Source organism: Euleptes europaea, chromosome 14 (assembly GCF_029931775.1).
Source record: "Euleptes europaea isolate rEulEur1 chromosome 14, rEulEur1.hap1, whole genome shotgun sequence".
Taxonomy (NCBI): Eukaryota; Metazoa; Chordata; class Lepidosauria; order Squamata; family Sphaerodactylidae; genus Euleptes; species Euleptes europaea.
Genome location: NC_079325.1, coordinates 28,911,715 through 28,937,313, shown reverse-complemented (window position 1 = coordinate 28,937,313; position 25,599 = coordinate 28,911,715). Strand labels below are relative to the sequence as shown.

The window sequence follows — 25,599 nt, the reverse complement described above, 5'->3', positions numbered from 1 at the left end:
GTTGACACCAATATACCACTCCCAGCTGGGTAACTGGAAGAAATGTCACCATGTTCCAGGATGCTGCAGGATTCACCTGAACCTTTATGGCTTTTCGTATATATTTTTGAAACAGCATATTTTTCATTACTCTGAAGTAGCTCTCACTAAGAAAAGGCTGGCAAACCCCATCCCGGAGAAAAGGCTGAGATTAAAATGGACCAAATAAATAAAATGTTAAAATAACATATGATTGCCAACTCCAGGTTAGGAAATTCCTGGAGAATTGGAGGTGGAGCCTGGGGAGGGTAGGCTTGGAGGGGGAGGGGGAGGCCCTCAGCAGTGTATACTGCCAGAGTCTACCCTCCAAAGCCATTTTCTCCAGGAGACTAATTTCTGTGTCTAGAGATCAATTGTAATTCTGGGAGATCTCTATTACCCATGTGGAGGCTGGCAACCCTAAGAACAAAAACATACCGGTATGTCAGCAAGCCTTGACTCTAGTTTGGTCCTGGGCCTAATTAGGATCTAGAAAACTCACAAAACAGCACCTGAACCATGCAAATGAGTTCAAATGATCACTGTTGAGTATGATGCAATTTGTGCATGCATCCAATTAATTTGGAGTCACAAGGATACCATTGGCCTTTTATGCACGGTCTGTTTCCACTGGATCTGTTGCTCTCTGATGGCACAGTATTTGCAGCCGAATTCTCAAAATTCTAGGTGTACCTTGTGATCAATTATGCATCCCCAGCGAAAATCCGGAGCTTCTGAACCACAAACGAGTCCCTCCCCCCTGAAAATGTTGCTTTGTAATTGGCTGTAGTGTATTATTTGAAATACGTCACCAGCCCCTGCCAGCCACCCAGCGGAATTCTTTCATTTGATCTGAACCGAGTGGCCATTTTACAGCCAAGGCAGAGAAGGATCCAGACAACGCCCCCCCCCCCCCGGACCAATTTGTTTCTGGCTATCACAACGCAGGGGTCATAAGAACATAACAACACTTCAATGCTCCATTGTTAGGCTTGCACTTGCAAAAAAAAAAAAAGGCTTTCATGCCTATAAAAGGACACATATAAGGGGAGGGTGGCAAATCAGCCTGGGTCTGTTCCATCCTGCCGAGAACAGAAACTGACCCATACTTGCTGTGAAATTATGAAATAAGCAGCCTCATAGTGTTCCAGCATTATTATCTCACTAGTGCACTCGCAAATGGCTTCAACGGGAGGGGTTGGATGAGGGGGCAGACACATGGGAGGAAGAAGTGAGAATAGGTGTGGGGAGAAAAACCCAAAGGGACAAGTATGCATAGGACCGGCTTTCGATTTGGGATCGAGGTGGACTTTAAACTCAGGATAAAACAGCATCCTGAAAACACAGGGGAAATGCAAGGGGAGAGCAAGGTGACTTCTGACGGTCGTAAAATGCATGCGTAATTAAAAAGAAGCCCCAAAGTAGTCCGGGTGGGGTGGCCATGACGGCAACAACCTGTGCATAAAAGCCTATTGTCTGATGACGTGGTAACCAGTAATACATTGGTCATAGAAATAACGTTGTGAAATCCTTGTTTAAAAGTCCCTTTACAAAAGTTACATAAAGTTATATAAAGAGGTCCACAGAAAGGACAAAAAGCAGCTTGATTTGAGGGACGACGGCAGGGTGGCAGCTGGCCGGAAGCAAACACAGCTGCGGAGTCCCGGCAAGGAAAATCAATGGGAGATAAGGGACATCATACAGTAATTAATTAATGAAGAGTGCGGGGGTGGGGAGTGCTGTGAGTACTGGGACTGCTGCCCACTCCCAGCCCAGAGCAACCTTTCCTGGGTCTCTTTAGGCCTTCTCTTGTCCCCTTTTGTAACATCAGTTCTTTCCTAGTCAAGCACATTCTTGTCTTGGGAGCACCGGCTGGAGAAATACAAAGAAGTACAGAGTTTGCATTTTGCAAGCATTGCCACTTTCTTAGCCACCAGATGAAATCCCTGCTCGGCACAGCCTGGGGACTATTAAAATTAGCAAAGGGGAAATCCCTGTGCCTCTATTCTGTCCCTCATCTGAGGAAGATCATGGATCTGGGGCAATCTGTAAAAGGTCAACTGTGCACATGCCTCTGCAGCTGCCGTTAGGATCCGGGTCATGCAGAAATGGGAGAAGAAATTTAATCCTTCAACCCACACCCTGTTTCATGCACTTTTATATTAGAAAGGCTGTCAAGTTACAGCCAACTTATGGCGACCCTGTAAGGTCTTCAACACACGATGAGACAAACAAAAGTGGTTTGCCATTGCCTGCTTCTGTGTAGCAACCCTGGACTTCCTTGGTGGTCTCCCATCCAAGTACTAAACATAGCTGACCCTGCTTAGCTTCTGAGATCTGATGAAATCAGTCTAGTCCAGGCCATCTGGGTCAGGACCCGGCTCCTCTTAGCTGCGGGAAAAGGAGAACAGAGGGTAGAGTCACCACGTTCCTCCCTTGTTCCTGTGGCAACATTCATTCCCAGAGGTTCAGATCATTCCCAAGCACCAGCGGTGGCCCCTGCACTACTAGCATTTAGATCAGTGGTTCCCAACCTTTTTTTGACCAGGGACCACTAGGACTTTTTTGTTCGGTGCAGGGACCCCAAGGTTCAAAATAAAAATTCAGAGAATTTGAAAATAAACTTTAATCATAACTGTTAGTTAAACATTAAACTTAGAATAATATTTGAATATATATATTTTTATAATAGAGAACTTTTAATTGAAAATATTAATTTATTATGGGTTTATAACTTTGTTTCGCGGACCTTAATTTAGTTCTCGCGGACCCCTGGGGGTCCACGGACCCCTGGTTGGGAACCAGTGATTTAGATGGTGAAAAAAGACAGGTCTTTTCAATGAGATGTTTTGACTGTAGGTTTAAATGCTGGCCCATATTCCATGGTGAGCATCTAGACTTCCGGTCATTAGGCATTTTCAAACTCTTCTAGTAATCAGGATGATCTGGATGGAGTACATGTGTACCACATTTCACTTCTCTGTGTGTTGTGGAAGCACTCTAGTGATTTGGGGAGTGTTCTTTTCTTGGGGGTGGGGGAGAGTAAATCCAGGTTTCATTGTGCAAGCACAGATATGTTTCAAGTTGCCAAATAATGTTTCCCTTCTGTGGGGCTGAGGATTGTTAAAATGTCTGAAGCCAGCACCCTCCCTTCTCTTGCATGTGTGTTTCCAGTTTCCAGGTTTGTGGTCCTCTTGGCCACTATCCCCCGATTCATATGGTGAAAAAGGAATGGGAGTCTCATAAGCAAACCTTTTATTCCACGTCTGACTTGGCAGTTTGCTCTAGGTTGAAATCCTGGCCTTCGTTCTCAGGTAAAAACCTTGCCTTGAATTTTGGCCATCAGATATACAAACATCATCTGCTTCAGGTTTTGCTGGTAATCAGGGTATCTTAAACTACATACCGATATATATGAGCTTGCTAAGTGGAGTCGAAGCATTTTGGAGGCATGATTTGGGCTTCTGCAGTAAAAGGGAAAGGGAAGGGCAATTATATATTTTTTAAAACACCTGGTTCAGTAGTGCCTATTTTTGTAGATAAAATAGTGATTAAAATAAAGGGACAAAGGGGTAATGAATCCATGCGAAGCGACCTCATGCAGATGATCAAATTAGATTTTTAAACCAGAATTAATGTGCTCCTGTTTTCTAAGCCTTAAGACCTACAGTTGTGCAGGCATGGTGTTGAGCTGTGAAGGAGAAGATTCGCTTCTCATCTTTTTGCTGCTGTCCAAGGGGCCTTTCCGCTTGCCTTTTCCAGATGCCGAGAAGACAAGTGGTGCTGGCAGGTCAGCATTCTTGGCACTGGGGCTGCCCACCGCTCTTTGGAAAACCTGGGCAGGTGCTGTGGTCCCAGAAGCACCCTCTCTCCCCTGGCAGCCAGCAGTGGGAAGGCCTCTGCCCTGCTCAGCTCCTATGGCTGGAATATGTTTTTGACATTTTCTAAGCTGTTCAGCGTAGCTGACAATTTTTAATGTACTAACTGCCTGGTCCAGTGAGCTGATTAATTGGTGCTGGGGAGATCAATACAAAACAGAAAATTAAAACAATTTTAAAGTGATTAAGTAGTTTAACACCTGTCTGCCATGCCGTCAGTGCAGGAAGAAAAATTCAGCAGGTGGCAAAGGGGCCTTCTGCAGCTGGGGGAAATGACAAATGGCATCTGAAGGGCTGGCTGGCCCAGCTTGGCCCCTGTTTCTCCAGTGCCACAGAGAAAAAGGTTGGCTTTCCCCCCACTGTCCTCCTTAGCCAGGGAATAGCCCACTTCTGGGTTACTGTGGGGTAAGCGCCTGAGGATGTGCCTACTTGCATGCTATTTGAGGTTCCCAAGGCAGGAAGGAAAATGGGCAGGGGGAGCAGATGGTTGGCGACAAATTCATCCTTGGACGTGTGCCTCTGGAGTGGGAGCAGGACAGACACACATCATCTTTTCAAAGCACGGCTTCAAAACGAAAGAGAGAATGCAACATGGGGTTGCAAATGCAAGAAGCATGCAGCCAGCTAGAGTTGCCAACTCTGGGCTGGGAAATTCCTGGAGATTTGGGGGTGGTACCTGGAAAGGGTAGGGTTTGAGGAGGGATAGGGCCTTCGTGGCATATAATACCATAGACTTCACCCTCCAAAGCAGCCATTTTCTCCAGGGAAACTGATCTCTATAGTCTGGAGGTGAGTTGTAATTCCTGGAGATCTTCAGGCCCCACCCGGAGGTTGTAAACCCTAGAGCCAGCATTGGCAGCAAGCTGGGGGGCCATGGGGGGGACACCTGATGTTTGCTGTTATAGAACAAGTTAAATGACCACACCTCAAAAACTGTCCGTTCAAAACACTGCCAACTAGTGTCCAAGAGGGTTGCCAGAAGAAAGATACATGGCTGCAGCCCCCTATATATACACACACGTCTGGTTTCCATGTTGACAACTGGAAGCCAGATGAAGCTTCCTTGGCAGCTGGATTTGGTCTACAGACCACCAGTTTATGACCCACGAAAGCAAGCTGTTACTACCGTAAACCTGGACCACACCGACTTAATTTCCAAGGTCCCAAAGCCGTTATCATTTCTGCAGACTCACAAAAGTCTGAACATCTTTTCAAACCGTGTGTGTGTGTCCTTTTTATTTCAGCAGTCTTGGTAGTTTGGGCCAAGGATTTAGCATCTCTCTCTTCTAAGATGATTTTCTTCTGATTTTGATGCCGCACCCTGTTATGCTTTCTGGACCATATGACCAGAGGTTTCATACATGAATACCTGAAGTGGAGACTGAGCACCCACCCTAAGGTGCCTGCTGAAGAGCTTTGTGTGCCTCTTTGCACCCTCTTATTTTGTCTCACCTATTTGGACTGCAGTCATTTGAGTAGCACAAAACTCTTTGCCTGAGCACAGGATGGTACTTTCATTTATTGAACCGGCTTTGTTGTTCAAGGCAAAGTTTAGCTGGGCTATGGCTAGGCTGGAAAGCAAAGGTTTGGTTCTCCTTGTGGGTGGCGAGAGCAGAGCGGACAGCCAAAGGGGGTGCGAGAGAAGGAAGGTGGCAGCCGGATGGATGGTGTCTCCATTTCAATTCCACATTCCTTTTCTCCCAGACAAACCCCGTCGGATTTTCATAAATCAAAGCACCACACTCTTTAATAAAAATTTATTGACTTACAAGTGATTATTTATCAAAAGGCCATTAATAGCGGATCCTGGAATGATGGGCTATTGGGTGGTGCAGGGAGACTAATAGGAAATCAATGCCCACAGCAGGGCAGAATGTAGATGAGGGGCTCCTGCCTCCCCCCACCAACCCCATGGCAGCTCCAGCTGGCCTCCACTTCGCCTGCTGTCTGTGGAGCCCCCTATTTATATATCATTTACAAATGAAATGATCGATACTTTTAATCTAGAGCTAAATTTATTAACTTTCCCATCGGAGAGAGAGATGTATTGACTGGGTTGGTGGGTGGAGGAGCAACGGTGGGCAGCAGGAGAGTAGGACATCCAGGCCGAGATGGATGCTTTTGTAGTCACCTGTGTGGCCTTGTAGAGTGGACGCCCCTTAGCCAAACCAGCCAGCTTTCTGCTTGCTCATTCACCGGGCATCCTTCAGAGATCTTCGGGTGCTTATCCGAGAGGAGGTGGAAAGGATGTGCTGATAAACTCATCTGGCTTCCTTGAGGACAGGTCCCTTGCCGGCCAAGGATGGGATGCAGAACCAGAGCAGCAAAACCCATACAATGACACAACGCACTGCGGGTTAGGGTTTGTGTGCCTGTCGTGGCTGTGGAACATATGCTGCTGTGAACTGCTACCCTTACAATGGCCGATAGGGTATAAAAGGATTGGTGGCTGTGAATGTCGGGGGGGTGGGGGTGTTACTAGACGTCATTCTCAAGGAATTCTGGGAATTTCTGGCCATTGAAATAATACTTAATTGGGACCTATCAATATTTGCAATGCAGCTTTTGTGTTTCACATAACTTTTTCAAGATAAGAAGAAGAGTCGGTTTTTATATGCCAACTTTCTCTGCCATTTAAGGAAGAATCAAACTGGCTTACAACCACCTTCTCTTCCTCTCCTCACAACAGACACCCTGTGAGGTAGGTGGGGCTGAGAGAGCTCTAACAGAGCTGTGACTAGCCCAAGGTTACCCAGCTGGCTTCATGTGTAGGAGTGGGGAAACCAATCCAGTTCTCCAGATTAGCTTCCGCCACTCATGTGGAGTGGGGAATCAAACCCGGTTCTCCAGATCAGTCTCCACCACTCCGAACCACCTCTTTTAACCACACTGGTTTTATTATTTATTTAAAAGGGGGGAAATGAAGGTGTGGGATTCTTCAGTGATGGATGTAGCAGTGGTTCAATGGGTGTCCCCATGAGAGCCAATGTGAGGGAGCGGTTAGATGTCATACCAGGACCTTGGTTCAAATCCTTTCTGCCATGAGTCTCATTGAATGGCCTTGGGACAGTCACTCTATGGCTCAGCCTAACCTGCCTCACAGGGTTGTTGTGAAGATAAACTGGAGGGGAAAACAGAGGAAAAGTGGTGGGGGGGGGGAAGAAACTGACAGGCAGAAAAAAATTGTATGGCCAGACCAGAAGGTGAATCTGATTATAACTAGAACCCTTTCACCTATTGCCCCACCTATATGAGCACACTCGGCTTTATAAGTCATCTGCAAGTAGCTGTTGCTGTAGCTTGAGCACACTGAGGGTGAGAATGCCTGATCTAGTTTCATATTCAACTGATACCCACCCCAGGATTTTCAATTCCCACACCAACCTCTATGAGTTTTGTATGTCACTGAGAAACAGATGAGCTTCGTTCAAAATTTATCATAAGAACATAAGAAAAGCCATGCTGGATCACGCCACGTCCCATCAAGTCCAGCAGTCTGTTCCCACAGTGGCCAACCAGGTTGCCTCTAGGAAGCCCACAAACAAGACGACTGCAGCAGCACCATCCTGCCTGTGTTCCACAGCACCTAATCTACGGTAATAAGCAGGCTCCTCTGATACTGGAAATAAGTATGCATCTTGACTAGTATTCATTTTGACTAGTAGTCATGGTTATCCCTACTCTCCATGAACATGCCACTCCCCTCTTAAAGCTTTCCAAGTTGGAAGCCATCACCACATCCTGGGGCAGGGAGGTCCACAATTTAACTATGCGTTGTGTGAACAAATAATTTCAGAGCTGTAAAAATGGCCCAGGATGAGTGTTAGACCCTCTCCTCCCACCCTCATGGTTCTAAGCCTTTTTCTCTCCCCCACAAGCTGCTATTCATGAAAATTTAGAGGAGTCCTGACCACATTATTTCATGCAGTTGCAGCCGCCATGATGTTGATATATGTGAGGCCATACTTAACTAGTGGAATCCAGATACAGTGACAGCTACTTGCAGATGACTTATAAAGCTATTATGCTTAAGTGGGATTTCTATGTGCAATGTTGTGGGGGTGGGGAGGGGAATAGCAAGAGCAGGCTGTTGCCTCTGTGCCCTGCTTCTGAGCTTCCTGGAGGCACCTAGGCATGCTGGATGACAGACCTCAAGTATGATGCTGCAGAACTCTCCTTCTGTTTTCAAAAAATCCTGATGGAAGGGCTTAACGCTGCTGGGCTTTGTTCATGGGAATACAGCTCAGGTGCTTTTCTCCCAGTGTGGTGGGAGCCAGCGTGGTGTAGTGGTTAAGAGAGGTGGTTTGGAGTGATGGACTCTGACCTGGAGAACCAGCTTTGATTCCCCACTCCTCCACATGAGCGGCGGAGGCTAATCTGGTGAACTGGATTTGTTTCCCCACTCCTACACACGAAGCCAGCTGGGTGACCTTGGGCTAGTCACAGCTCTCTCAGCCTCACCTACTTACCAGATTGTAAGCTGGTTTGATTCTTCCTTAAGTGGCAGAGAAAGTCGGCATATAAAAACCAACTCTTCTTCTTCTCCCTTCTGCAAGAGAACCAGATGTAGGCAGAGGAAATTACCGTGTTCCAAACTCTCCACCCTTTGACCAAAAGTCAGTGGCAGAGAACATTCCTCCCCCTGCCTGTTTACCTTTGTGGGACAATGAGAGATGCCAAGAAGCTGGGTGTGGTGGCTATGTGAAACTGCCCCTTGAAGAAGCAAGTTTCTTCTTATCAGCCCTGGGCAAAGTTCAGGGTTGAGTACACAAAGGAGGGAACAGGCTGGGCTGTTCCCCAGGAGGGGTCCTGGACAGAGTTCTTTCCCTGTCTCCAGGAAGTGGCAACCAAACCAGAACCTGCTACAGGTAAGAGAAGACCTCTGCCCCATCCTGGGGAGAGCATTCGCAAGAGGCGCAGGCCACCACCACAGAGAACCAACTTACATGGAAGCCATCTGCAGGCGACAAGAGAAAGGCAACAACCTTGGTGCATGGATTGGGAGGGCAGGGTTGTTGCAAGACATCTTTGGTAATCGCCCTTAACTAGGAAAAGATCGGGCATGCTGACTAAGGCTCCTCCCACTTCACTTCAGGCTTTTTTAAGCAGGCAGCAGAAAGCAAGAATGGTGGTACCGTTGAGAAGTGAGCCCGTGACCACTGAATGCTCAACTTCACCACATGCTCAGAAGTCAGCCCAACTTCAAAGACATTACAAGCAAGAACTATAACCTGAGTTTGCCTCAGTTCAACAGGAACCAAAAGGATGCTACTGAAAAGGACCAAGAAATTCAGCAGACCAGACAACTTCCTGTCCAATGAGGTAAGGAAAACCTAGCCCTGCTTGATTGCTACCTGTACAGGGACATAGGAAGGACTTGGCAGTTCAGACTGGGGTAGGTGCTGCACTTCTTAAGCTCACCACGGGTACACTAAACCGGCACAGCTCTGAGCTGAGCACTTTTGAGCACTAGTTGCTCTACATTAGGCAGTGAGCAACCTTGTGTGTGGGATCTGCCTACCAATCACTCACTGGAAGGCATTAGAAGCCCACCCAGAAAAATAAACACTGATTCAAAAATCTAGCAACCACTGCAGAATCCCGAGATTTGTTTTCTTTAAATGCCAAACTTCTAGCCCGCGTGGACATAGAAGAATAACATACAGATTTTTTTGGGGGGGAGGGGGGCTATATGTTTAAAAATAAGATAGAAATAAGAGGTGACCTGGGAAACTTCGCAACATCCCAGCAGCAGGATTTTTGCATTTCCACACCGACCTCTATCTTTCACCCTGGTTCCTAGACATAATGGGCCTCCGCTCACATTATACAGTGACAAATGTAGGTAGTAAATATATTTGGGGATCAATCTAACCCTAAAAAAGAAATAAAGAGGTATGAAACTGGCCCTGCGCCATAGCTGAAGATGGCTGTGGGTCTGTGGCAAGGAACCCCCGCTAGAGCAGATGCACGCAGACAGTTGGAGAAGGAACCATGTCCAGTTCTTCGCACCTCACCTTTCACAAGGTGGTAGCTGTGCTGGTAAAGACTTGTGAACTTTGAGAGCTACCGCCAGAGGATGCAGTGCTGGGCTGGATATAACACAAATATGACTCCCTGCAAGGCCATATCTTCTACTTAATACCCTTTTCTATGTTTGGGGGGGAAAGTGCGAGGCCTCAAAAAATGACAGCACCTTCCTCTAGCTTTTATTTTTTCTAGATGGTTCAAGTGAACCCAGGAACAAAAGTTGAGGAGGGCGGTAGATGTGTTCAGCATGGTGTGGTGGTTGAGAGCAGTGGACGCTAGCCTGGAGAACTGGGTTTGTTTTGCCACACCTCCACATGAAGCCAGCTGGGTGACCTTGGGCTAGTCACAGCTCTCTTAGAGCTCTCTCAGCCTCACCTACCACACAGGGTGTCTGTTGTGGGGAGGGGAAGGAGACTGTAAGCCAGGTTGATTCTCCTTAAAAAGGTAGAGAAAATCGACTTATAAAAACCAACCTTCTTCTTCTATTCATTTTGGTCTGTCTCTGCTTTAAAGGGTTTTAGTGTCTTCACTCTATTGTGCCCAACCCTGGGCTGAAGAAATGGGGTGGCTTAGAAATGTAGAAGTATCAGGTTTGGAAAAAGGCTGAGAAGTAGCAGCTTTTAAGCAAGGGGTGGGGAGACACCAACGCCAGCTGCCCAGATCTGTCACTGCTACACCCTGCTTTGTGGCTGGGCCCCCACAACACACAGCAGTGTGGGAAGGGAGGCAGAATCTACAGGCAGTCCTCCAGCCCACTAAAGACTTGAACAGGGCAGGAGATCAGAAACGCCCCACCTTAACGCCTAGCCATGCTTCTTTTAAGGGAGGGCTCCTCCTATTTTGAGCTGCACAGTTTGTTTCAAAGGTGCCAGGGAACACTCAACACAAGGCTTCTGTCCACAATCATTTAATTACAAAATGCAAAGTGTATCCATGCATCCACAGTCAGTTGGGGGTGGGGAGGAAGGGAAGAGAAAGGAGGCAAAAAGATCTTTGTGCCTTTCCCCTGTGACGGCAATGGGGGAGGGGGAATCTGCAGGAGGCATCTGTCACTGGCAGTAGGGTCTTGACTAGTCCAGCTGTGTTCTAAGCCAGACTGGAGAAGCCTGCACACTCACACACACTCACACACACACACACACACACACTATATAGATATATATATATATATACACAGGCATCCTCCAGCATGTACACACACGCACACATACAAGTACAGGCAGCCCAATCTGCCACTCTGAAGTGTGGCAAAGAGTCCTTGGATGCAGCTGTTTGGGCAACCATGTTTAAGACAAGGCCTCTTTCTCAGTAGCCCCGAAGCAGCACCGTGGGGGGCTGCTGAAGTCAAGGACAGCCAGAGCCTGAAGAAGAACCCGCTGCTCTGGGGGTGGGGGCTGGAAAGACAGGGCTGGCAGGAGTTCTGAGGCGGTGGGTCACGCAGCCGCCTCTGGCCAGGATGCTCAGGAGCGGCTTCGGTCCTTGTGGTTGCCCACAACCATCTTACTGTAGAGCTTCTGCTGCTCCTCCTTGAACGTGTCCTTCACCTTCTCCCTCTTCAGACCGCCATCCCTGGGGGTGGGGGGAAGAGGAGACACAGGACAATGAAACCCTGGAAAGAAAATTCACCCAAATTCTGCCGGAGAGGCAGGCAGGGTCAACACTCCAGCCCAATAAAAATGTGGCCGGGCCAGGCAGAGAGAAAGAACTTGTGCCTCACCCTCACGCCTGGCTGGTTTAAAAAAGGCCTCCCCCCCTACCCGTGAGAATCCAGGTTTGATAGCATCTTTGAGCTGTACAGTTGAGCCAGCTAAGAACACTTGCACAGGAGGAAAGAAAAACAGCGTGCCCTCCACTCCCATGGAGCTCTTCCATGCACAACAGATGCTGAGCCCTGTGAATGTTAACCTTGCACGGGTCTCAGCTCATAGAGTGCACACGCGGTAGGGCACAGCAAACAGCCCTGTGTTCATGCCCTCTCCTGCAACACGCATGGAACTTTACAATGCGACCTGATGCCTGCTCCCATAAGCCCCGCTCTCACAATTAATCTGCTGCAGAAAAAAAGGCTTCAGGATTATATGGGTTAAGTGAGTGTGTTAAGTGCCGGCAAGTCACTTCCAACTCATGGCGACCCTATGAATCAATGTCCTCCAAAGTGTCCTCTTGTTAACCGCCTTGCTCAGGTCCCACAAACTGAGCGACGTGGCCTCATTAATAGAGTAAATCCATCTCTTGTTGGGTCTTCCTCTTTTCCTGCTGCCTTCAACTTTTCCAAGCATGATTGTCTTTTCCAGTGACTCTTGCCTTCTCATAATGTGACCAAAGTACGCTAGCCTCAGTTTAGTGATTTTAGCTTCTAGGGACAGTTCAGGCTTGATTATATAGCTGGATTATATAGCTCCCAGCAAACACAGAAAGTCCTACATGCAGGAGGGATGGTGAGCTGAAGGCTTACTTCTAATACTTCACTGGGTGTAAAACCTACACACTGAGACCATGTTTGAATTTCATTCCAACCATAAAAATTTTTGGGGTGGTGGTATTTGAGAACTAGAAATAGTCAAGAACTATTCAGGAGAAGCTGGGGAGGATGGGGTGGAAGGAAGAAGTGGGGATGCTGAAAGAGGAGAATAGCCCTTCCAGCCACATATTTATGTCTACAGAACAACCTGATCTTGGTCTAACAGCCAGTGCATTTTATTCAACCCCATACAGGAATCTCATGTGTGAATTTTCCCCTCTGACAGCAGGATTTATGGGCTGTGAACCTGTACACTGCAACAAAGCAGAGTGTTTACGTAGATGGCACAGGGGGGGGAAACCCAGGTGTGTGATCAGCGTACAGGTTCTGCACTTCTTCCATGCCTGACAATACCTTACATGTCCGAAAGTATTAAGATGCAAAGCAATCTGCAGCTTTTGGCAAATACTAACCCTTTCCAAGCTTCAGTGTGGTATTAAATCCTGAGACCTGCCCTAGTGGCTATTCACATTAATAGATTATAGAGCTGGTTCCTGAGCTCCAGAAGCTGAGCCATATTTAAACCCCCAAGTTTGGTGAGAAAGAGAGAAAAACAGACTGCTACATGCTACAGGAAGCTCTCCTGACTTCCCAAGGCTCAAACTACACATAGAATCATAGAGTTGGAAGGGACCACCAGGGGCAACATAGTGTTGTTTTTGTTTTTAAAGGCCCAAAGTCGGCTGCATCCAAACAGAAGAAAAACATTTAGGAAGAGGTTGCATAATACGTTGTCCGCCTGTCTTTTTTCATCCCACAATTGGCCTCCCCAAGCTGCTTTTCCACCTGCAGGGGTGAAAGTGGAGATACAGGGTTCCAGTCGCTTCCTTGTAGCACTCCCCCACCTACACACACACACACACTATGGGTAGAAAAGCAACTTGGGCAGGATGACTTTAAATCAAAATAACTGGAGGACAAAGAGTTTAACAGACTTTTCCTGCCTGCCCTTTGTCTGCTCAGACACAGCCTGGTTTGGATTGAAAAAGAAATGCCGAACAAGAATCAAAGAATTCCACATAATGGGTGATTTGAACATGAGGAGGCCACAGGTCTACAGTTGTGTTGACCCAACCAAACTATGGGAGAGCTGTGGCTCAGTGGCAGAGCACTTGCTTCACATGGATAAGATAAATAGGAAAGGATGGAGCAATAATCTGATGGGGCAATTGGCTCAAGGACCAGGAGTTCAGTGAACCTGCCCCCTTCCTGCTTTCTCCCCAGAGAAACACCACAAGACAGCTCTGCTTCAGGACTCACCACAAGAGATCCACAAGGCCCCCCTGCCGAGCAATGGCAGACTTCACCCGGTTGGCAAACTGCACAGCATCTTCATCAGCCTAAGGGAGAACAGAGTCGGTCAGCGTTGGCAAAGGGAGGGGGGCATGGTTGCTACGCCAGCTGACCGGCATCAGCCCAACCCCAGCCCAGTTCGCTCACCTGCTGGGTCATCGGGGGCAAGTACCAGACGCTGCAGACGATCGCCCAGCTGCTCATCATCCTGAGCAAATAGGTCACCATGCCGTTCTTGCTGCTATTAAAAAAGGCGTCTCCAAACTGGGGGTCATACTGAAGGACAGGAGGCAGAGCGAGACAGTGAAACATTTTCACACCAGCCAGGGCTAGGGAAAGAGCACCCCCAAAGCTAGAGGCTTTGTATACCTCCCACCCTCTATGGCTTACAGAATGTGACAGAAAACATCCGGTTAGCAGCTGACTAAAAGGAAGAGTTCCAACTGATGTATTTTAGTTATCTGACATGCACTGTATCCTTTCTTCAAGGAGCTCGGGACAGCAGACATGATTTATCCCGTTATAGCTTCACAACAAACCTATGAGGTAGACAGAAGCCAGCTGCACAGAATGCTGATTGCTTGACCCCTAGGGCAGTTATTATTTATTAAATTTGTACTCTGACCTCCCCAGCAATGCCGGGCTCAGGGCAGCTTCCAACGAAATGAATACACATAAATACATGTAAATATATCAATGTTAGAACATACAGATTAAAACATTAAAACTAAAGCCTAAACCCAAATTGAGCATAAATGGCACCCTGATGCAATAACTTACACAGCGTTTTGATTCTATTATCACATTTTTTTTCTACAGATTTAAAATTGTCACTCTCCTACTTTGACTTTCTAGATAGAAAACACCAAAGCCTGCCCAAAGCATGGAGATAGGGGCAAAAACCTATGATGGAGCCAGAGTGAGGCGTGTGGGTCAGCAGGAAGAGAATGAGAGTTCACCCTACAACCCCCCCAACAGCTCCTGGAGGAAGGTCTGCCTGTCTAGTACTCACACCCATCTGTCCTCTGTTTTTAGAAGAATTTGGAATGGCAAATCAGAGCCTCAAAATACACGCTTTTCAAGTTCAAGTCTACTATCATGAAAAGCAAACATGTACTTTAAGTGGAAGCTGAGATTACACACACAAGTATGGAAGGCAAACAGTTCTTGATCACAATACTGACCATCAAAGTCTACTCAGACCAGCAGCGGCTCTCCAGGGTCTCAGGCAGAGGTCTTTCACATCACCTACCTGCCTAGTCCCTTTAACTGGAGACGCCGGGGATTGAACCTGGGACCTTCTGCATGCCAAGCAGATGCTCCACCACTGAGCCTGGTTACCAAGACCACGGTCACACAGCCCGTAGGATAACCTACAAGAACTGATGAACTCTGACCGTGAAAGCCTTCGACGATATGTTTCAAGGTGTTTAAAGAAATCTTTGGGGAAGACTCAGCTAAGGGGGGGGACCTCTTCCAAGACTGTACTTGTACAGCAAAGTAAAACTGCTGTTTACCCACTCTCCATGCCTTACTCTGAGCCCAGGCCAGCCTGCCCACAGGGATTTATCTCCACCCCTCCTTCAAATGACTTGGCACACGGTGTGGTGTAGTGGTTAAGAGCAGTGGTTTGGAGTCTGATCTGGAGAACTGGGTTTGATTCTCCACTCCTCCACATGAGCGGCAGAGGCTAATCTGGTGAACTGGATTTGTTTTCCCACTCCTCCACATGAAGCCAGCTGGGTAACCTTGGGCTAGTTACACTCTCTCAGCCCCACCTACCTCACAGGGTGTCTGTTGTGAAGAGGGGAAGGGAAGGTGATTGTAAACCAGTTTGATTCTTAAGTGGCAGAGAAAGTCGGCTTATAAAAACCAACTCTTCTTCTTCTTCTGAAGCACTTCCACAAACTACTATTTACTCTTGTGTGGTTCCCATTCATTCCAACGGGGATGACACAGCAGAACTTCCCAATGGTTTGTAGTTAACGTGGGTCAATTTACAGAATCAAATAATTTGGTTCTTTAGAGAACCAGGGCCTGGGTTTCATAATATAGAATTTTAGAGTCTTTGCCAGTTAGAAGCAAGATTTCTATATGCTGGGCCCACACAGATACAGTTCTTCAGCTCTACCCAGCAAACTTCAGGGTGCTTTGCTAAAGGGTGACTGTTTCTTACCTTGATGGCAACAGGATAAACGGTGGCACCAATCTCAAAGCTCCCTTTCTTGAACATCATTACAGATGTGTTGTTGATGCAAGTGCCTGTCAGGAGAAACTGCGTCACTGCAAGACCAGTTATCACTATGGGTGCCTCGCAGCACGGGACAGAATGAGTATTCAAATCTACCCATAACAGGGAGTGTTTGTATGATGGCAATTATTAAAGTTCAGGGGTGCCAGTCCCAATGCAGCCTGGTTTCAAATTGAGCAAAGCTATTTTTTAGGGCTTTTGCCCGAGAAATGTGGGAGCGGAGCGACCCTCCCAATCGCCACCCCGGTCCTGCCACTCAAATCAATACCAAAAATTCAGGGTTATGAATTCATTCAGCTCTACGCTTTTAAATTCCCCATCTACCATTTTCATCCCTCCATAAACTGGGACACTGTGGCAACATGGAAAGGCTCTTCACAGGAGTTACTTATCTGCTTTAATTCTTGCTTACCTTCTGGGAAAATGAGGACGGGTAATTTACTTTTATCGTGAGCATGCTCTGAGAGTCTGCAGGCAGAAAGAAGAGACAGTCAGCCTGTGTCTTTGGAACAGTCCTCCCATCAGCCAAATTTAGAAGCCCACCACCCACACCCACGCCACCTACCCACAAGTGTTTGCTAACAATTCAATCTACCTAAACCGAGCACCAGTGTAGGGGGGCACTGCATAGATACCTTCTGGCTACTAAATGACGATCCTTAACCTCAGAGCGTTCAAACCACACGTGGGGACATGCCTTCACCATGGCCCTCTGGATCATGCCCATGAGTCCTCCATGAACTTGGCCCACCTGAGTCAGAGAAAAAATCTTAATGCTAGCCTGAAGGAGAGACGGATTTGTGCCTTCATTTTGCCTCCCAAAATAAGACAGCCTTCCCAGACAACAAGCACTTTATCTCACAAAAAGGTTTATGTGGCTTTAGTTTAATAAAGCATGCCAGGCTGTAGGATGTGGGACAAGACCTCAGTGGTTGGGGCGATGGGCTCCACAAGAAAGGGAGGGCCTTCCCCTTCCCTTCTTCCTCTGCATGCACGGGGGGGGGGGCTCCTTGGGCAGAGCTGTGGAAGAAGGCACTCCTCCTTTGACCCTTTACAATGACCACTGTTGAGAGCCAGTGTTGTGTAGTGGTTAAAAGCGGTGGTTTGGAGCAGTGGACTCTGATCTGGAGAACTGGGTTTGATTCCCCACTCCTTCACATGAGAAGCGGATGCTAATTGGTGAACTGGATTTGTTTCCCCACTACTACACGTGAAGCCAGCTGGGTGACCTTGGGCTAGTCACACTCTCTCAGCCCCACCCACCTCACAGGGTGTCTGTTGTAGGAAGGGGAAGGGAAGGAGATTGTAAGCTGGTTTGATTCTGCCTTAAGTGGTAGAGAAAGTTGGCGTATAAAAACCAACTCTTCTTCTTATGATGTCAAGAGAGCTAACTGCTCAAGTGTGTGTCCTCCTACAGAGGAAGGGGATAAGAAGCTCTGTGAACCTCAAGCCTTATCAAGCCCACCCCATAAGGCTGAGAAGTGTGTCCCCACACTCACCATGGCATAGTAGCCATCACTGGCCAGAATAATGACATCGATAGGAGATGTGTGGTTAGCCACACAGATCCCTCCATTGCGAGGTCGGTTTTCCCTGAAGATGGGAGGAAAAGAAATTAGTGACAAAGCACAAACACTATCTGCTCTAGAGGAGAGAGGCTCTCTCTCCAGTGCCACCTCTTCCTAAGCATCCGGCCTTCCTGTGAGCAATAAACCTTCATGCCCAGTCCCACAGATGGTGAGCCAGCTAACATACCAGAGGCACAACTATGTATAGTTTACACAAAACTGAAATTACGTTCATATGGCTCAATTCTGGACCTGTGTGACATGCAAATCAAACTGATTTGCCTTTTTTCTGGGGAAGAGCAAGGAGTAACCTGGAGCACTGAAGCCCTGCCCTTTGACTCCTGGATCCTTATTCATTCACTCTGTAATATCTGAATTTTCGCTAGGTACTGTTCAAACACTTCTATGTGTTTCTTTGCAAACATTGAGGACTAGAAATTTACAATTAAAAACAAACAAACTGAGATGTGTCCAACATACCATATCCTGCAGGTTTCCCCATGGAATTCACAAGCCAAACCAAGAGTCAACAGTTACCTTCCCTGAGAAAATGAACCACGCTGTCCCACCCAGTCCCCTACATACCGGTGGTGGTAGGTGATGATAGCTGTGAGGGCTCGCACACAGATCCGATAGCACATCAGGTGGACATGCCTGCTGAGGAACTCTTTGCACCTGAAAGGGCAGGGCAAGCACCTTGTTAGGTCTTGGTTTACAGGTAGCCCTAATCTGAGGAATAAATTCAAATCTCCCCTCCCCACTTTAGACACTTAAGGAAAAGGTGAAAGGCTAGACCACATAGTGGGCAACTTTTAGCTGCTTGGGGAGCGCTCCACAGGGCAACAGAACTTTACAATGACCAATGTTGAGGGGGGGTGTCTCTCTTCCCACCCATCAGGAGAATGGATAGCAGCATGGCTCTGACGCAGAAAGCCTCTTTCCAGATGATCTAGTCATGCAAAATGACTCCAAGTCCAGACTGCTTAGATACCCAGCAGACTCCCATTCCTTTCTCAAGTGGCTCTGGTGGTAGGATCAGAAAAGAGGATTTTGTCCTTTCCTGGGCTGAGACCACCTGTGTGAAGCAGCAAATTGCATCCTTTCCTTGACAACAACCCTGCGAGGTAGATTAGGCTGAAAGGTCAGCCAAATAATGATCATATCTGAGAAGAAATGGAGATCTTTGTGGCAGTCCAAATGCTGAGAACCCACCTTCCATTGGGCAAGTAGCCCACCACTGTAGTGCCGGTTATCAAGAGGCTAATGCCCGTGAAAGCCAGGGCTACCCTGCACACAAGGGAGAAAAAAGCAATGAAATGAAGCACAAACTTCAGAGGACACAGAGGAGGGATGACTGCCAACAGCACTGGTCCCCAGCCCCATCCAATAGGTGGCCAGCCAGTGGAACAATTCCTGTCGTAAAATATTGCCCTCTTCAACTCTCAAGCTACTAGGCTTGTTCTCCTACCATGGCAGAGAACGAGTAGTACAAAATGTCTTCCTACAGGTCTTTACTGATCTTCTTATTGGGAGACCCTAAGCAATGCTGGATCTTACCTGAGTGGAAGCAAAAAGCAGTAGCGAATGAAGACGCCCAGTCCCCAAAGTACTGTGAGCCGCAGGCTGATGTAATGGAAGTTGTAGTTGGTCCTGCTCAGCAGATTCCAGGACGCCAGCTCTTCTGCTGAGAAGCGCTTCGTCACCTCGTCGTCCATGATGGTCTCCATGCCCTTGCGGCAGAAGTAGAAGATGTCGGAAAGCTCAAACTCAGGGGCATCCAGGGCCTTGTTGCTGCCGCTCCGTCGGATCTCCTTGATCTCCTCCTCCAGGGAAGTGGGCTCCTTTGCAATGAAACCTAAAACAAACACACACTGAAAGCTCCAGCTAGACACAGTGAAGGGAAGGGGAACTCGACCTGCATCCCTCCTCACCCCAAGAGAAGGTGACGTGGGTCTCTTACCATTGGCATAGGGCTTGTAAAGGGGATGGTTCTTCTCTTTGGCACCTCGCTCAATCCTCAGAGTTGCCCACTGCAAAAGAAGAGAAACTAGAGGCTACCACACAAAATGATCCTCTGTGGTTCACTGCAACCAAAAGGTACTGACGGTCATTATCAATGGCTATCAACTACAACAGGTTAAGAGAACCTCCATTTAGCGATATACAGCTAAATTCCAGAAGCTGCAGAAAAGTAAGGATAGCCTTCACCTGTATGGACTCACAACAATGGGTTTACGTTGCGGGCAAAAAGGTACCAACTGGATATTAGGAAACATTTTTTTACAGTAAGGGTTGTTCGACAGTGGAATTGGCTACCTAGGGAGGCAGTGAGCTCCCCCTCACTGGCAGTCTTCAAGCAGCAGCTGGACAAACACTTGTCAGGGATGCTCTAGGCTGATCCTGTATTGAGCAGGGGGTTGGACTAGATGGCCTGTATGGCCCCTTCCAACTCTATGATTCTATGCCCTGCTTGTGAGCTTCCCAGAGGCCTCTGACTGGCTGTTGTTGAAGACAGAATACTGGCCTAAATGTCTGTTCTGTTCTAGCAATCTTAAGTTTGTATGAACAGGGACATTAACCTTTGTCACCTCTCAAAAAGGGAAGGATATATAGGAAGCCCCCCTCTTTTGTCTATGCCAATACCGGAGCGCTGATCCAATGGGAAGTTCCCAGAAATAATTTGAAGTCTCTTGGGCTCTGAAGGCAGTCTCAAGACTTTAACACCCCATTTCCTGTGCAACTACTTTATAAGGATCCACTGAACCAGGCTGCCTCAGTCATCCCAAAATCAGTAACACCCCACAATTTAGATTACAGTACAGTATATTTGGCCTGAAACTTTGCTGCACCTCACTTCCAGACAAGGGTGAGTGAAATAGAGTTATCTTACTCCTTCCTTCGCTCAACAGCCCTGGCTTCCCATCTGCTTTTGGGCCCAACTTAAGAGCTGGTCATGACCTTTGACACCATACGTGGACTACAGCCTGTGTACCTGATGAAGCCGCTCCTTGGGAATGGGACGCAGCTCAGCAGCAGAGCATCTGCTCTGCACACACAAGGTCCCAGGTTCAATCCCTGGCATCTTCCGTTAAAAGGATCTCAGTCTGGTCTGCTTTTCAGACCTCAGAAAGCCACAGCCAGTTCCAAGTTGACAATACTGAGCCAGGTAGCCGAGAGGTCTGAATCTGGGTAAGGCAGCTTCATGCGCACTCTTCTTTGCTCTTAGGCCCGTGGGGGACATCCTGCTCGACATCCGCTCCTTTTGAAAGTGTGAAGGCCTTCACTTGTGCTATGGCATACCTTGCCTGGGGGTGGGGGGAGTCTCATTCAGCCCCTCCTCGGTCAGCTTTTCAGTGTCAAGCAAAAATCTGCCCCTTTCAAAGGGCTTTCATCTGCTGCTGTATTTATTTATTATTAATTCTTTTATCTTGCAATATGTGGTTTATTTATCACAAAGGGTACTTTGGGGTTGTTCCTGACTTTTCTCATTTCAGATTATTTTTGTTTCCCACTTCGGATAATGTCCACTGGAAACACACTCCCTGTATGCTTAAATAAATAATAGAAGCGTCCCAGCTGAATCACAGGAAGGACGTGAGATTTTACTGGGAAAACAACTTCAGGATCTGGATTATAAAATTCAACTGCTTGATTTCCAGCCTGATGGACAATAGCTCTGGAAAAAAACAGGAAAGGGCTGGCCAAGTCTGAGAAAGACCTTTAGAAAGCTGTGGTGAAACAGAGCTGCTTAGGAGACAGAACACCCCCCGCCCACATACACACACACACTGTCTCAAACTGACCTCCAGGTGACACAATAACTGGCAGAAATCCCTTCAACAAGGCCAAGGGCAAAGCTCTTTTCTATGCCAGATGCTGTTGCTGCCAGTATATTGGCTTTTGCCTGTCTAACCTTTGCCTCTAGCAGGAGGTGAGCAGGGTGCTCTACTGAAGCTGGGGGTGGGTGGGAGAGGGCCCTGGGGCTGCTGGTCCCGGCGTGATTAGAAGCAGAGGATAAATTTTGAAGTTGCTCATACAGTCTAGCAGGGGCAAAGCCCTCCCCCCCCAATCTTGCCCCACCGTCACAGATAGCTGCTTCTTCCTTTGGCCCAAAATGATCAACTAGCAATCATTAGTGGCATTTCCTCGCTCCACCTTATGATCCAGAAGGATCCCCAAAGCTACTCAAGTAAAATAATAAAATATTATAATTAAACTGGGGCTGCTTCCATTCTCTCTGACACACTACATTGCCTTGGGGTGGCAGCCCCTCCACCCCATTATCATTCGGCTATTTCTCTCCCGCTTCATCCCATCTCACTATCCCAACTGCTGGCACCTGGGTAGTCGGTTGCCTGGCCAGCTGCCTAGCCATGCACTTGTGGCTCCCTTCCTCATTTGGCTGCAGGTCTTTTCGCTATCCCAAGGTGGGGGGGTGGGAAGATCCAGGGACAACAGCTGAGATGCTGAGCAACACACTATTCATGCCGCTGCCAGGCAGTGTGCCAAAGGCCAGGTTTGTCTCCGCAGGACACTAAGGTCAGCTTCTCCTCTCAAGGGCACAGCACAGAGGCTTGTTTTCAGACAAATTGTCTTATCTCTCTGACAATCTCAGTGTAACACGGGCTTCCAAATCAAACTCCTAAGCGGGGCTGAATGCATGATGCAATTCTGCGGAAGTGCTTAATGCAGTGTTAAGCAGAGTTCAGCATCCAATGAAAGGGGGGAAAAATAAGCCAAGTTTCATTGTTGTGTCTTCAGTGCCTGCACAGAAGACACCCGATGAACAACAGTTACAGGTAAGCACCACACTGTTTTCTATCCCTTACGATTGTGAAGACTTGCTTGAACATACGCAGGCAATGCCTGGTGAAGCCCGAAAGCGCATGCCCACGTACAAGAGTCCCAGGAGGCAGGGCTTCAGCATCCCACATGCTGAACCTCCTCACCCTCTTTCCAATGGCAGCAAAGTCAGAATATACCTTGTAAAGCTGTACAAAATAAATAGAATGTTTGAAGTTGTTCGATTTGTGTAATTTATATTGATGAGAGTTGAGATTGTTTGGGAGGAGAAAGCACAAGGTCTGTTTGCAAAGACAGCTCTTCCTCTCTCGGTGTCAGCCAGGCAGAGCAGCCTGGGGAAGGGAGAGAGCAGCAGAAAAAAAACTGAAAGAGGACTGAAGTTTTGCTCCTCTCCTTAAAATGACTTCTCAAATGGCCAAGGTGTAAAATCTATGGGAGCTCTTCAATTGAAAGCTGCCAAGGAGAAACCAACTCCCACTAACAGAGCCAGCTTGGCTTGCTCTGGAATGAGAATATTCTACTGGAGGTCTCTATATCTGCAGCGTGTAGGTGCACAGGAGACCTTGTTTGGTTAGCAACTGGCCCAGGAAGAACACAGACAAGTTTTGTACAGGCCTCCCTGGGCAGAACATATGCACTGCAGAGCCAAATTCCTTCGCCATGCAGGCGCTCTTTTCACTTAGCTCCAATGGAGGGAATAAACCACATTGCTTGCTCTTACTGGTAGAGCATAGCAGAGATGGATGGCTCACTTTCTTGACAGCCCTAAAACAGGAATTCCAAAACTTGATGATTATTTCTCCAAATCAAGAAAACACAGCTTAAAACTCCCCAAGTGAACCTGAGATAAAGTCTGGGTGGTGATGCACATTCAGGTTGAACGCATTTGTAAACCAATCAGGATTTAGGAATCAGAAGAAGGATATGCACTTCTGCCTTCTCACTGCCCCTTCCCGTTTACCTGTAAATAGTGTGTTTTAAAAACCCATTTGGGTCCACGGAGAATTAACTTGGTAGTACTGGAACCAAGTTCTCAAAAGTGGATTAAGGAACGCTCTTGTGCTTGTTCTAAACTGGGTTGAGAACCTGGTTCCAATACTGCCAAGTTAATTTCCCTTCATTTCCCTGTTCCTTCTCTGTTTTTCATTGCTTATTAGAGTGTAAACCTGTGAGAAGGCCCCACCTTTGATGCTATCTAACTTGTAGCTTTTTAAAATATGAAAGCCCTTTAAAAATATTATGGTTATTTTAACCCAGGCTGGTGACAAGGCCTTGCAAGACTGAACTTGACTGGAAAGGGAAATCCACGCCCCATTCCCACAAAGCCACTTAACTGCATGTCTGCAGGAGCCTGAGAGAATAAATAAACAGAGGGGAAACTGGTTCACATGGACCCATTGCAAGCTTTTAGGTTGCTGGGGAGGCTGACCTTAAACAGGAACAAAACATAGAAGGGTAGAAGTATGACACCCCCATGCTTTCAATCAACACAAGACACGGTTGGCTTGTGTGAGCCCAGATGTTCTAGTGCCACAGAGCCATGAATACTGGACTGATTAGAGAAAGTGTGGCATTCTTTCTCTTTAGCCAATTAAAACAAATCCTAAAACTCATGAGAAAGTGTAAGAAGCAAGCTTGTGCGTCTCCCTGTGCCTGCACCTGCTTAGAATGGTTTATCCTAACCTCATTCTTTTTATAAAAACGTGATCCTATAAACTCCCAGTTGTCAGAATATAGATGATTCCAATGTAATGTCTGTCTGGACAGGCTAGAAAAGCTCATTAACACCTTAGTGATCAACAAAATTGTCCAGGGTATAATCTTTTTTGAGTCAAACCTCACTTCATCAGAAACGAAATGAAAGCTTATACCCTGGAAGTTTGTGTTAGCCTCTTAAGATGCTACTGGACTCGAATTCTGTTCCACTGCCACAGACTAACACGGCCACTTTCTTTAAAAGATGCGGGAACTGAAACCTACTACAAATTAGACCTGATGTGAAAATGAAACAAGCACTTACACACACACGCCCAGCAGAGCCGGTTGCTCAGAAGCTCTTTGATGCTGTGATTCATTGCTTCAACTCTGCTACCGACCGATCCCACACCCCACAGCACATTCCCCCACAATAACATCAAGCAGCCTGACTCACCTGGAATATCTGCAACAGGGTTTTCATATAAAGCCTACGGATGCCAAAGGAAACCCCGAAGATGGCTGGCACGATAATGAAAATCAACAGCAGAGTGAAAAGGACAGTCAGGGAAATGCCCAGCAGGTTAACCACCAGGCTGTCAAAGGGCAGGAGTAGAAACATGATGAGGGGGAGGGGGGACAGGCAAGGCCAGGTGCCTTGCAAGATCCTGAAGCAGGTAGAAAGAGGCTGCTCGGGACAGTCAGCCAGTTTTCCCATTGATTAGTAGCTTCGTGCATACAGGTCCCTGGCCTGTTATAGGCTCCATTTCCAAGTTCACAGCTTTCCGGCAGAGGACACGGGGTGGCCAAGAACTCCCATGATCCAGACTGGAAACAGGCCACAGCCCAAACACAATTGGTGAGGGCAGACAAGCTACACAATGGTCGCCTGAAGAATACCAGATTATGAAAGCCGCACAATGGGAAGCAGAGAAGTGCTCACAAACAGCTTCTGGAAGACCAGAAGGATAAAGTCTCTCTGAGGAGTCAAGTGCATAAAAAGTCTCCTTTCAAGGCTAACTCCTTATCTTGCCCTGAATTTGAGGAAAAATCAGTTGCCTGCAGCACTATAGTCTTTTCTGGGACAGAAGGACCAGCTCCAAGTCTTTCATGTTGCCTGCACCAAGCATCGCTCTGAAGGTCTCTGGTTCCCGTCTGCAGAGGAAGCTAACGGAGGTACCCACTTGGAAGATTCTCTGGAGAGTAAGGGATTCATGTGCCCCAAGTGCTAAGGGGAAAAAAGAGAAAGAGTCAGGTACACTATTTATTCATTTAGAAAAGTTCTATGGTTGAGGCAGCTTACAAAATAAAACTTGATAATAAATAAAAAAGTATCAAAGGTTTAATTAAAACCCAGCATTAAAAATCTAGCAGAAGCATAAAATACAGAGCGGTGTACAATAAGTCTTAAACATTTCTCAGGCTGAAAACAAACATAAAAAGATGTTTTGAAAAATCAACCCCTTAATTAAAAACATGGGTAAAACGAAATGTTTTGGCCAGGTTTCTAAAAGACAACAGTGTAAGGTGCCAGGTAAGCCT

The 25,599-nt window shown here is 47.2% G+C and overlaps 1 protein-coding gene across 1 annotated transcript; it reads right to left on the bottom strand.

Moving 5' to 3' along the window:
• Positions 1-11,354: 11,354 nt before the first annotated feature.
• On the bottom strand, positions 11,355-24,689 carry GPAT4 (glycerol-3-phosphate acyltransferase 4). The gene is made up of 12 exons (XM_056860291.1): positions 24,515-24,689; positions 19,520-19,589; positions 19,117-19,414; positions 18,772-18,846; positions 18,145-18,234; positions 17,491-17,584; positions 16,627-16,742; positions 16,404-16,459; positions 15,917-16,002; positions 13,888-14,016; positions 13,708-13,787; positions 11,355-11,495 (listed from the first exon to the last, which is right to left on the bottom strand). The coding sequence occupies exons 1-12, from the start codon at positions 24,677-24,679 to the stop codon at positions 11,387-11,389; spliced, it is 1,368 nt and encodes a 455-aa protein (XP_056716269.1). The 5' UTR covers positions 24,680-24,689; the 3' UTR covers positions 11,355-11,386.
• Between the last annotated feature and the right edge of the window lie 910 nt (positions 24,690-25,599).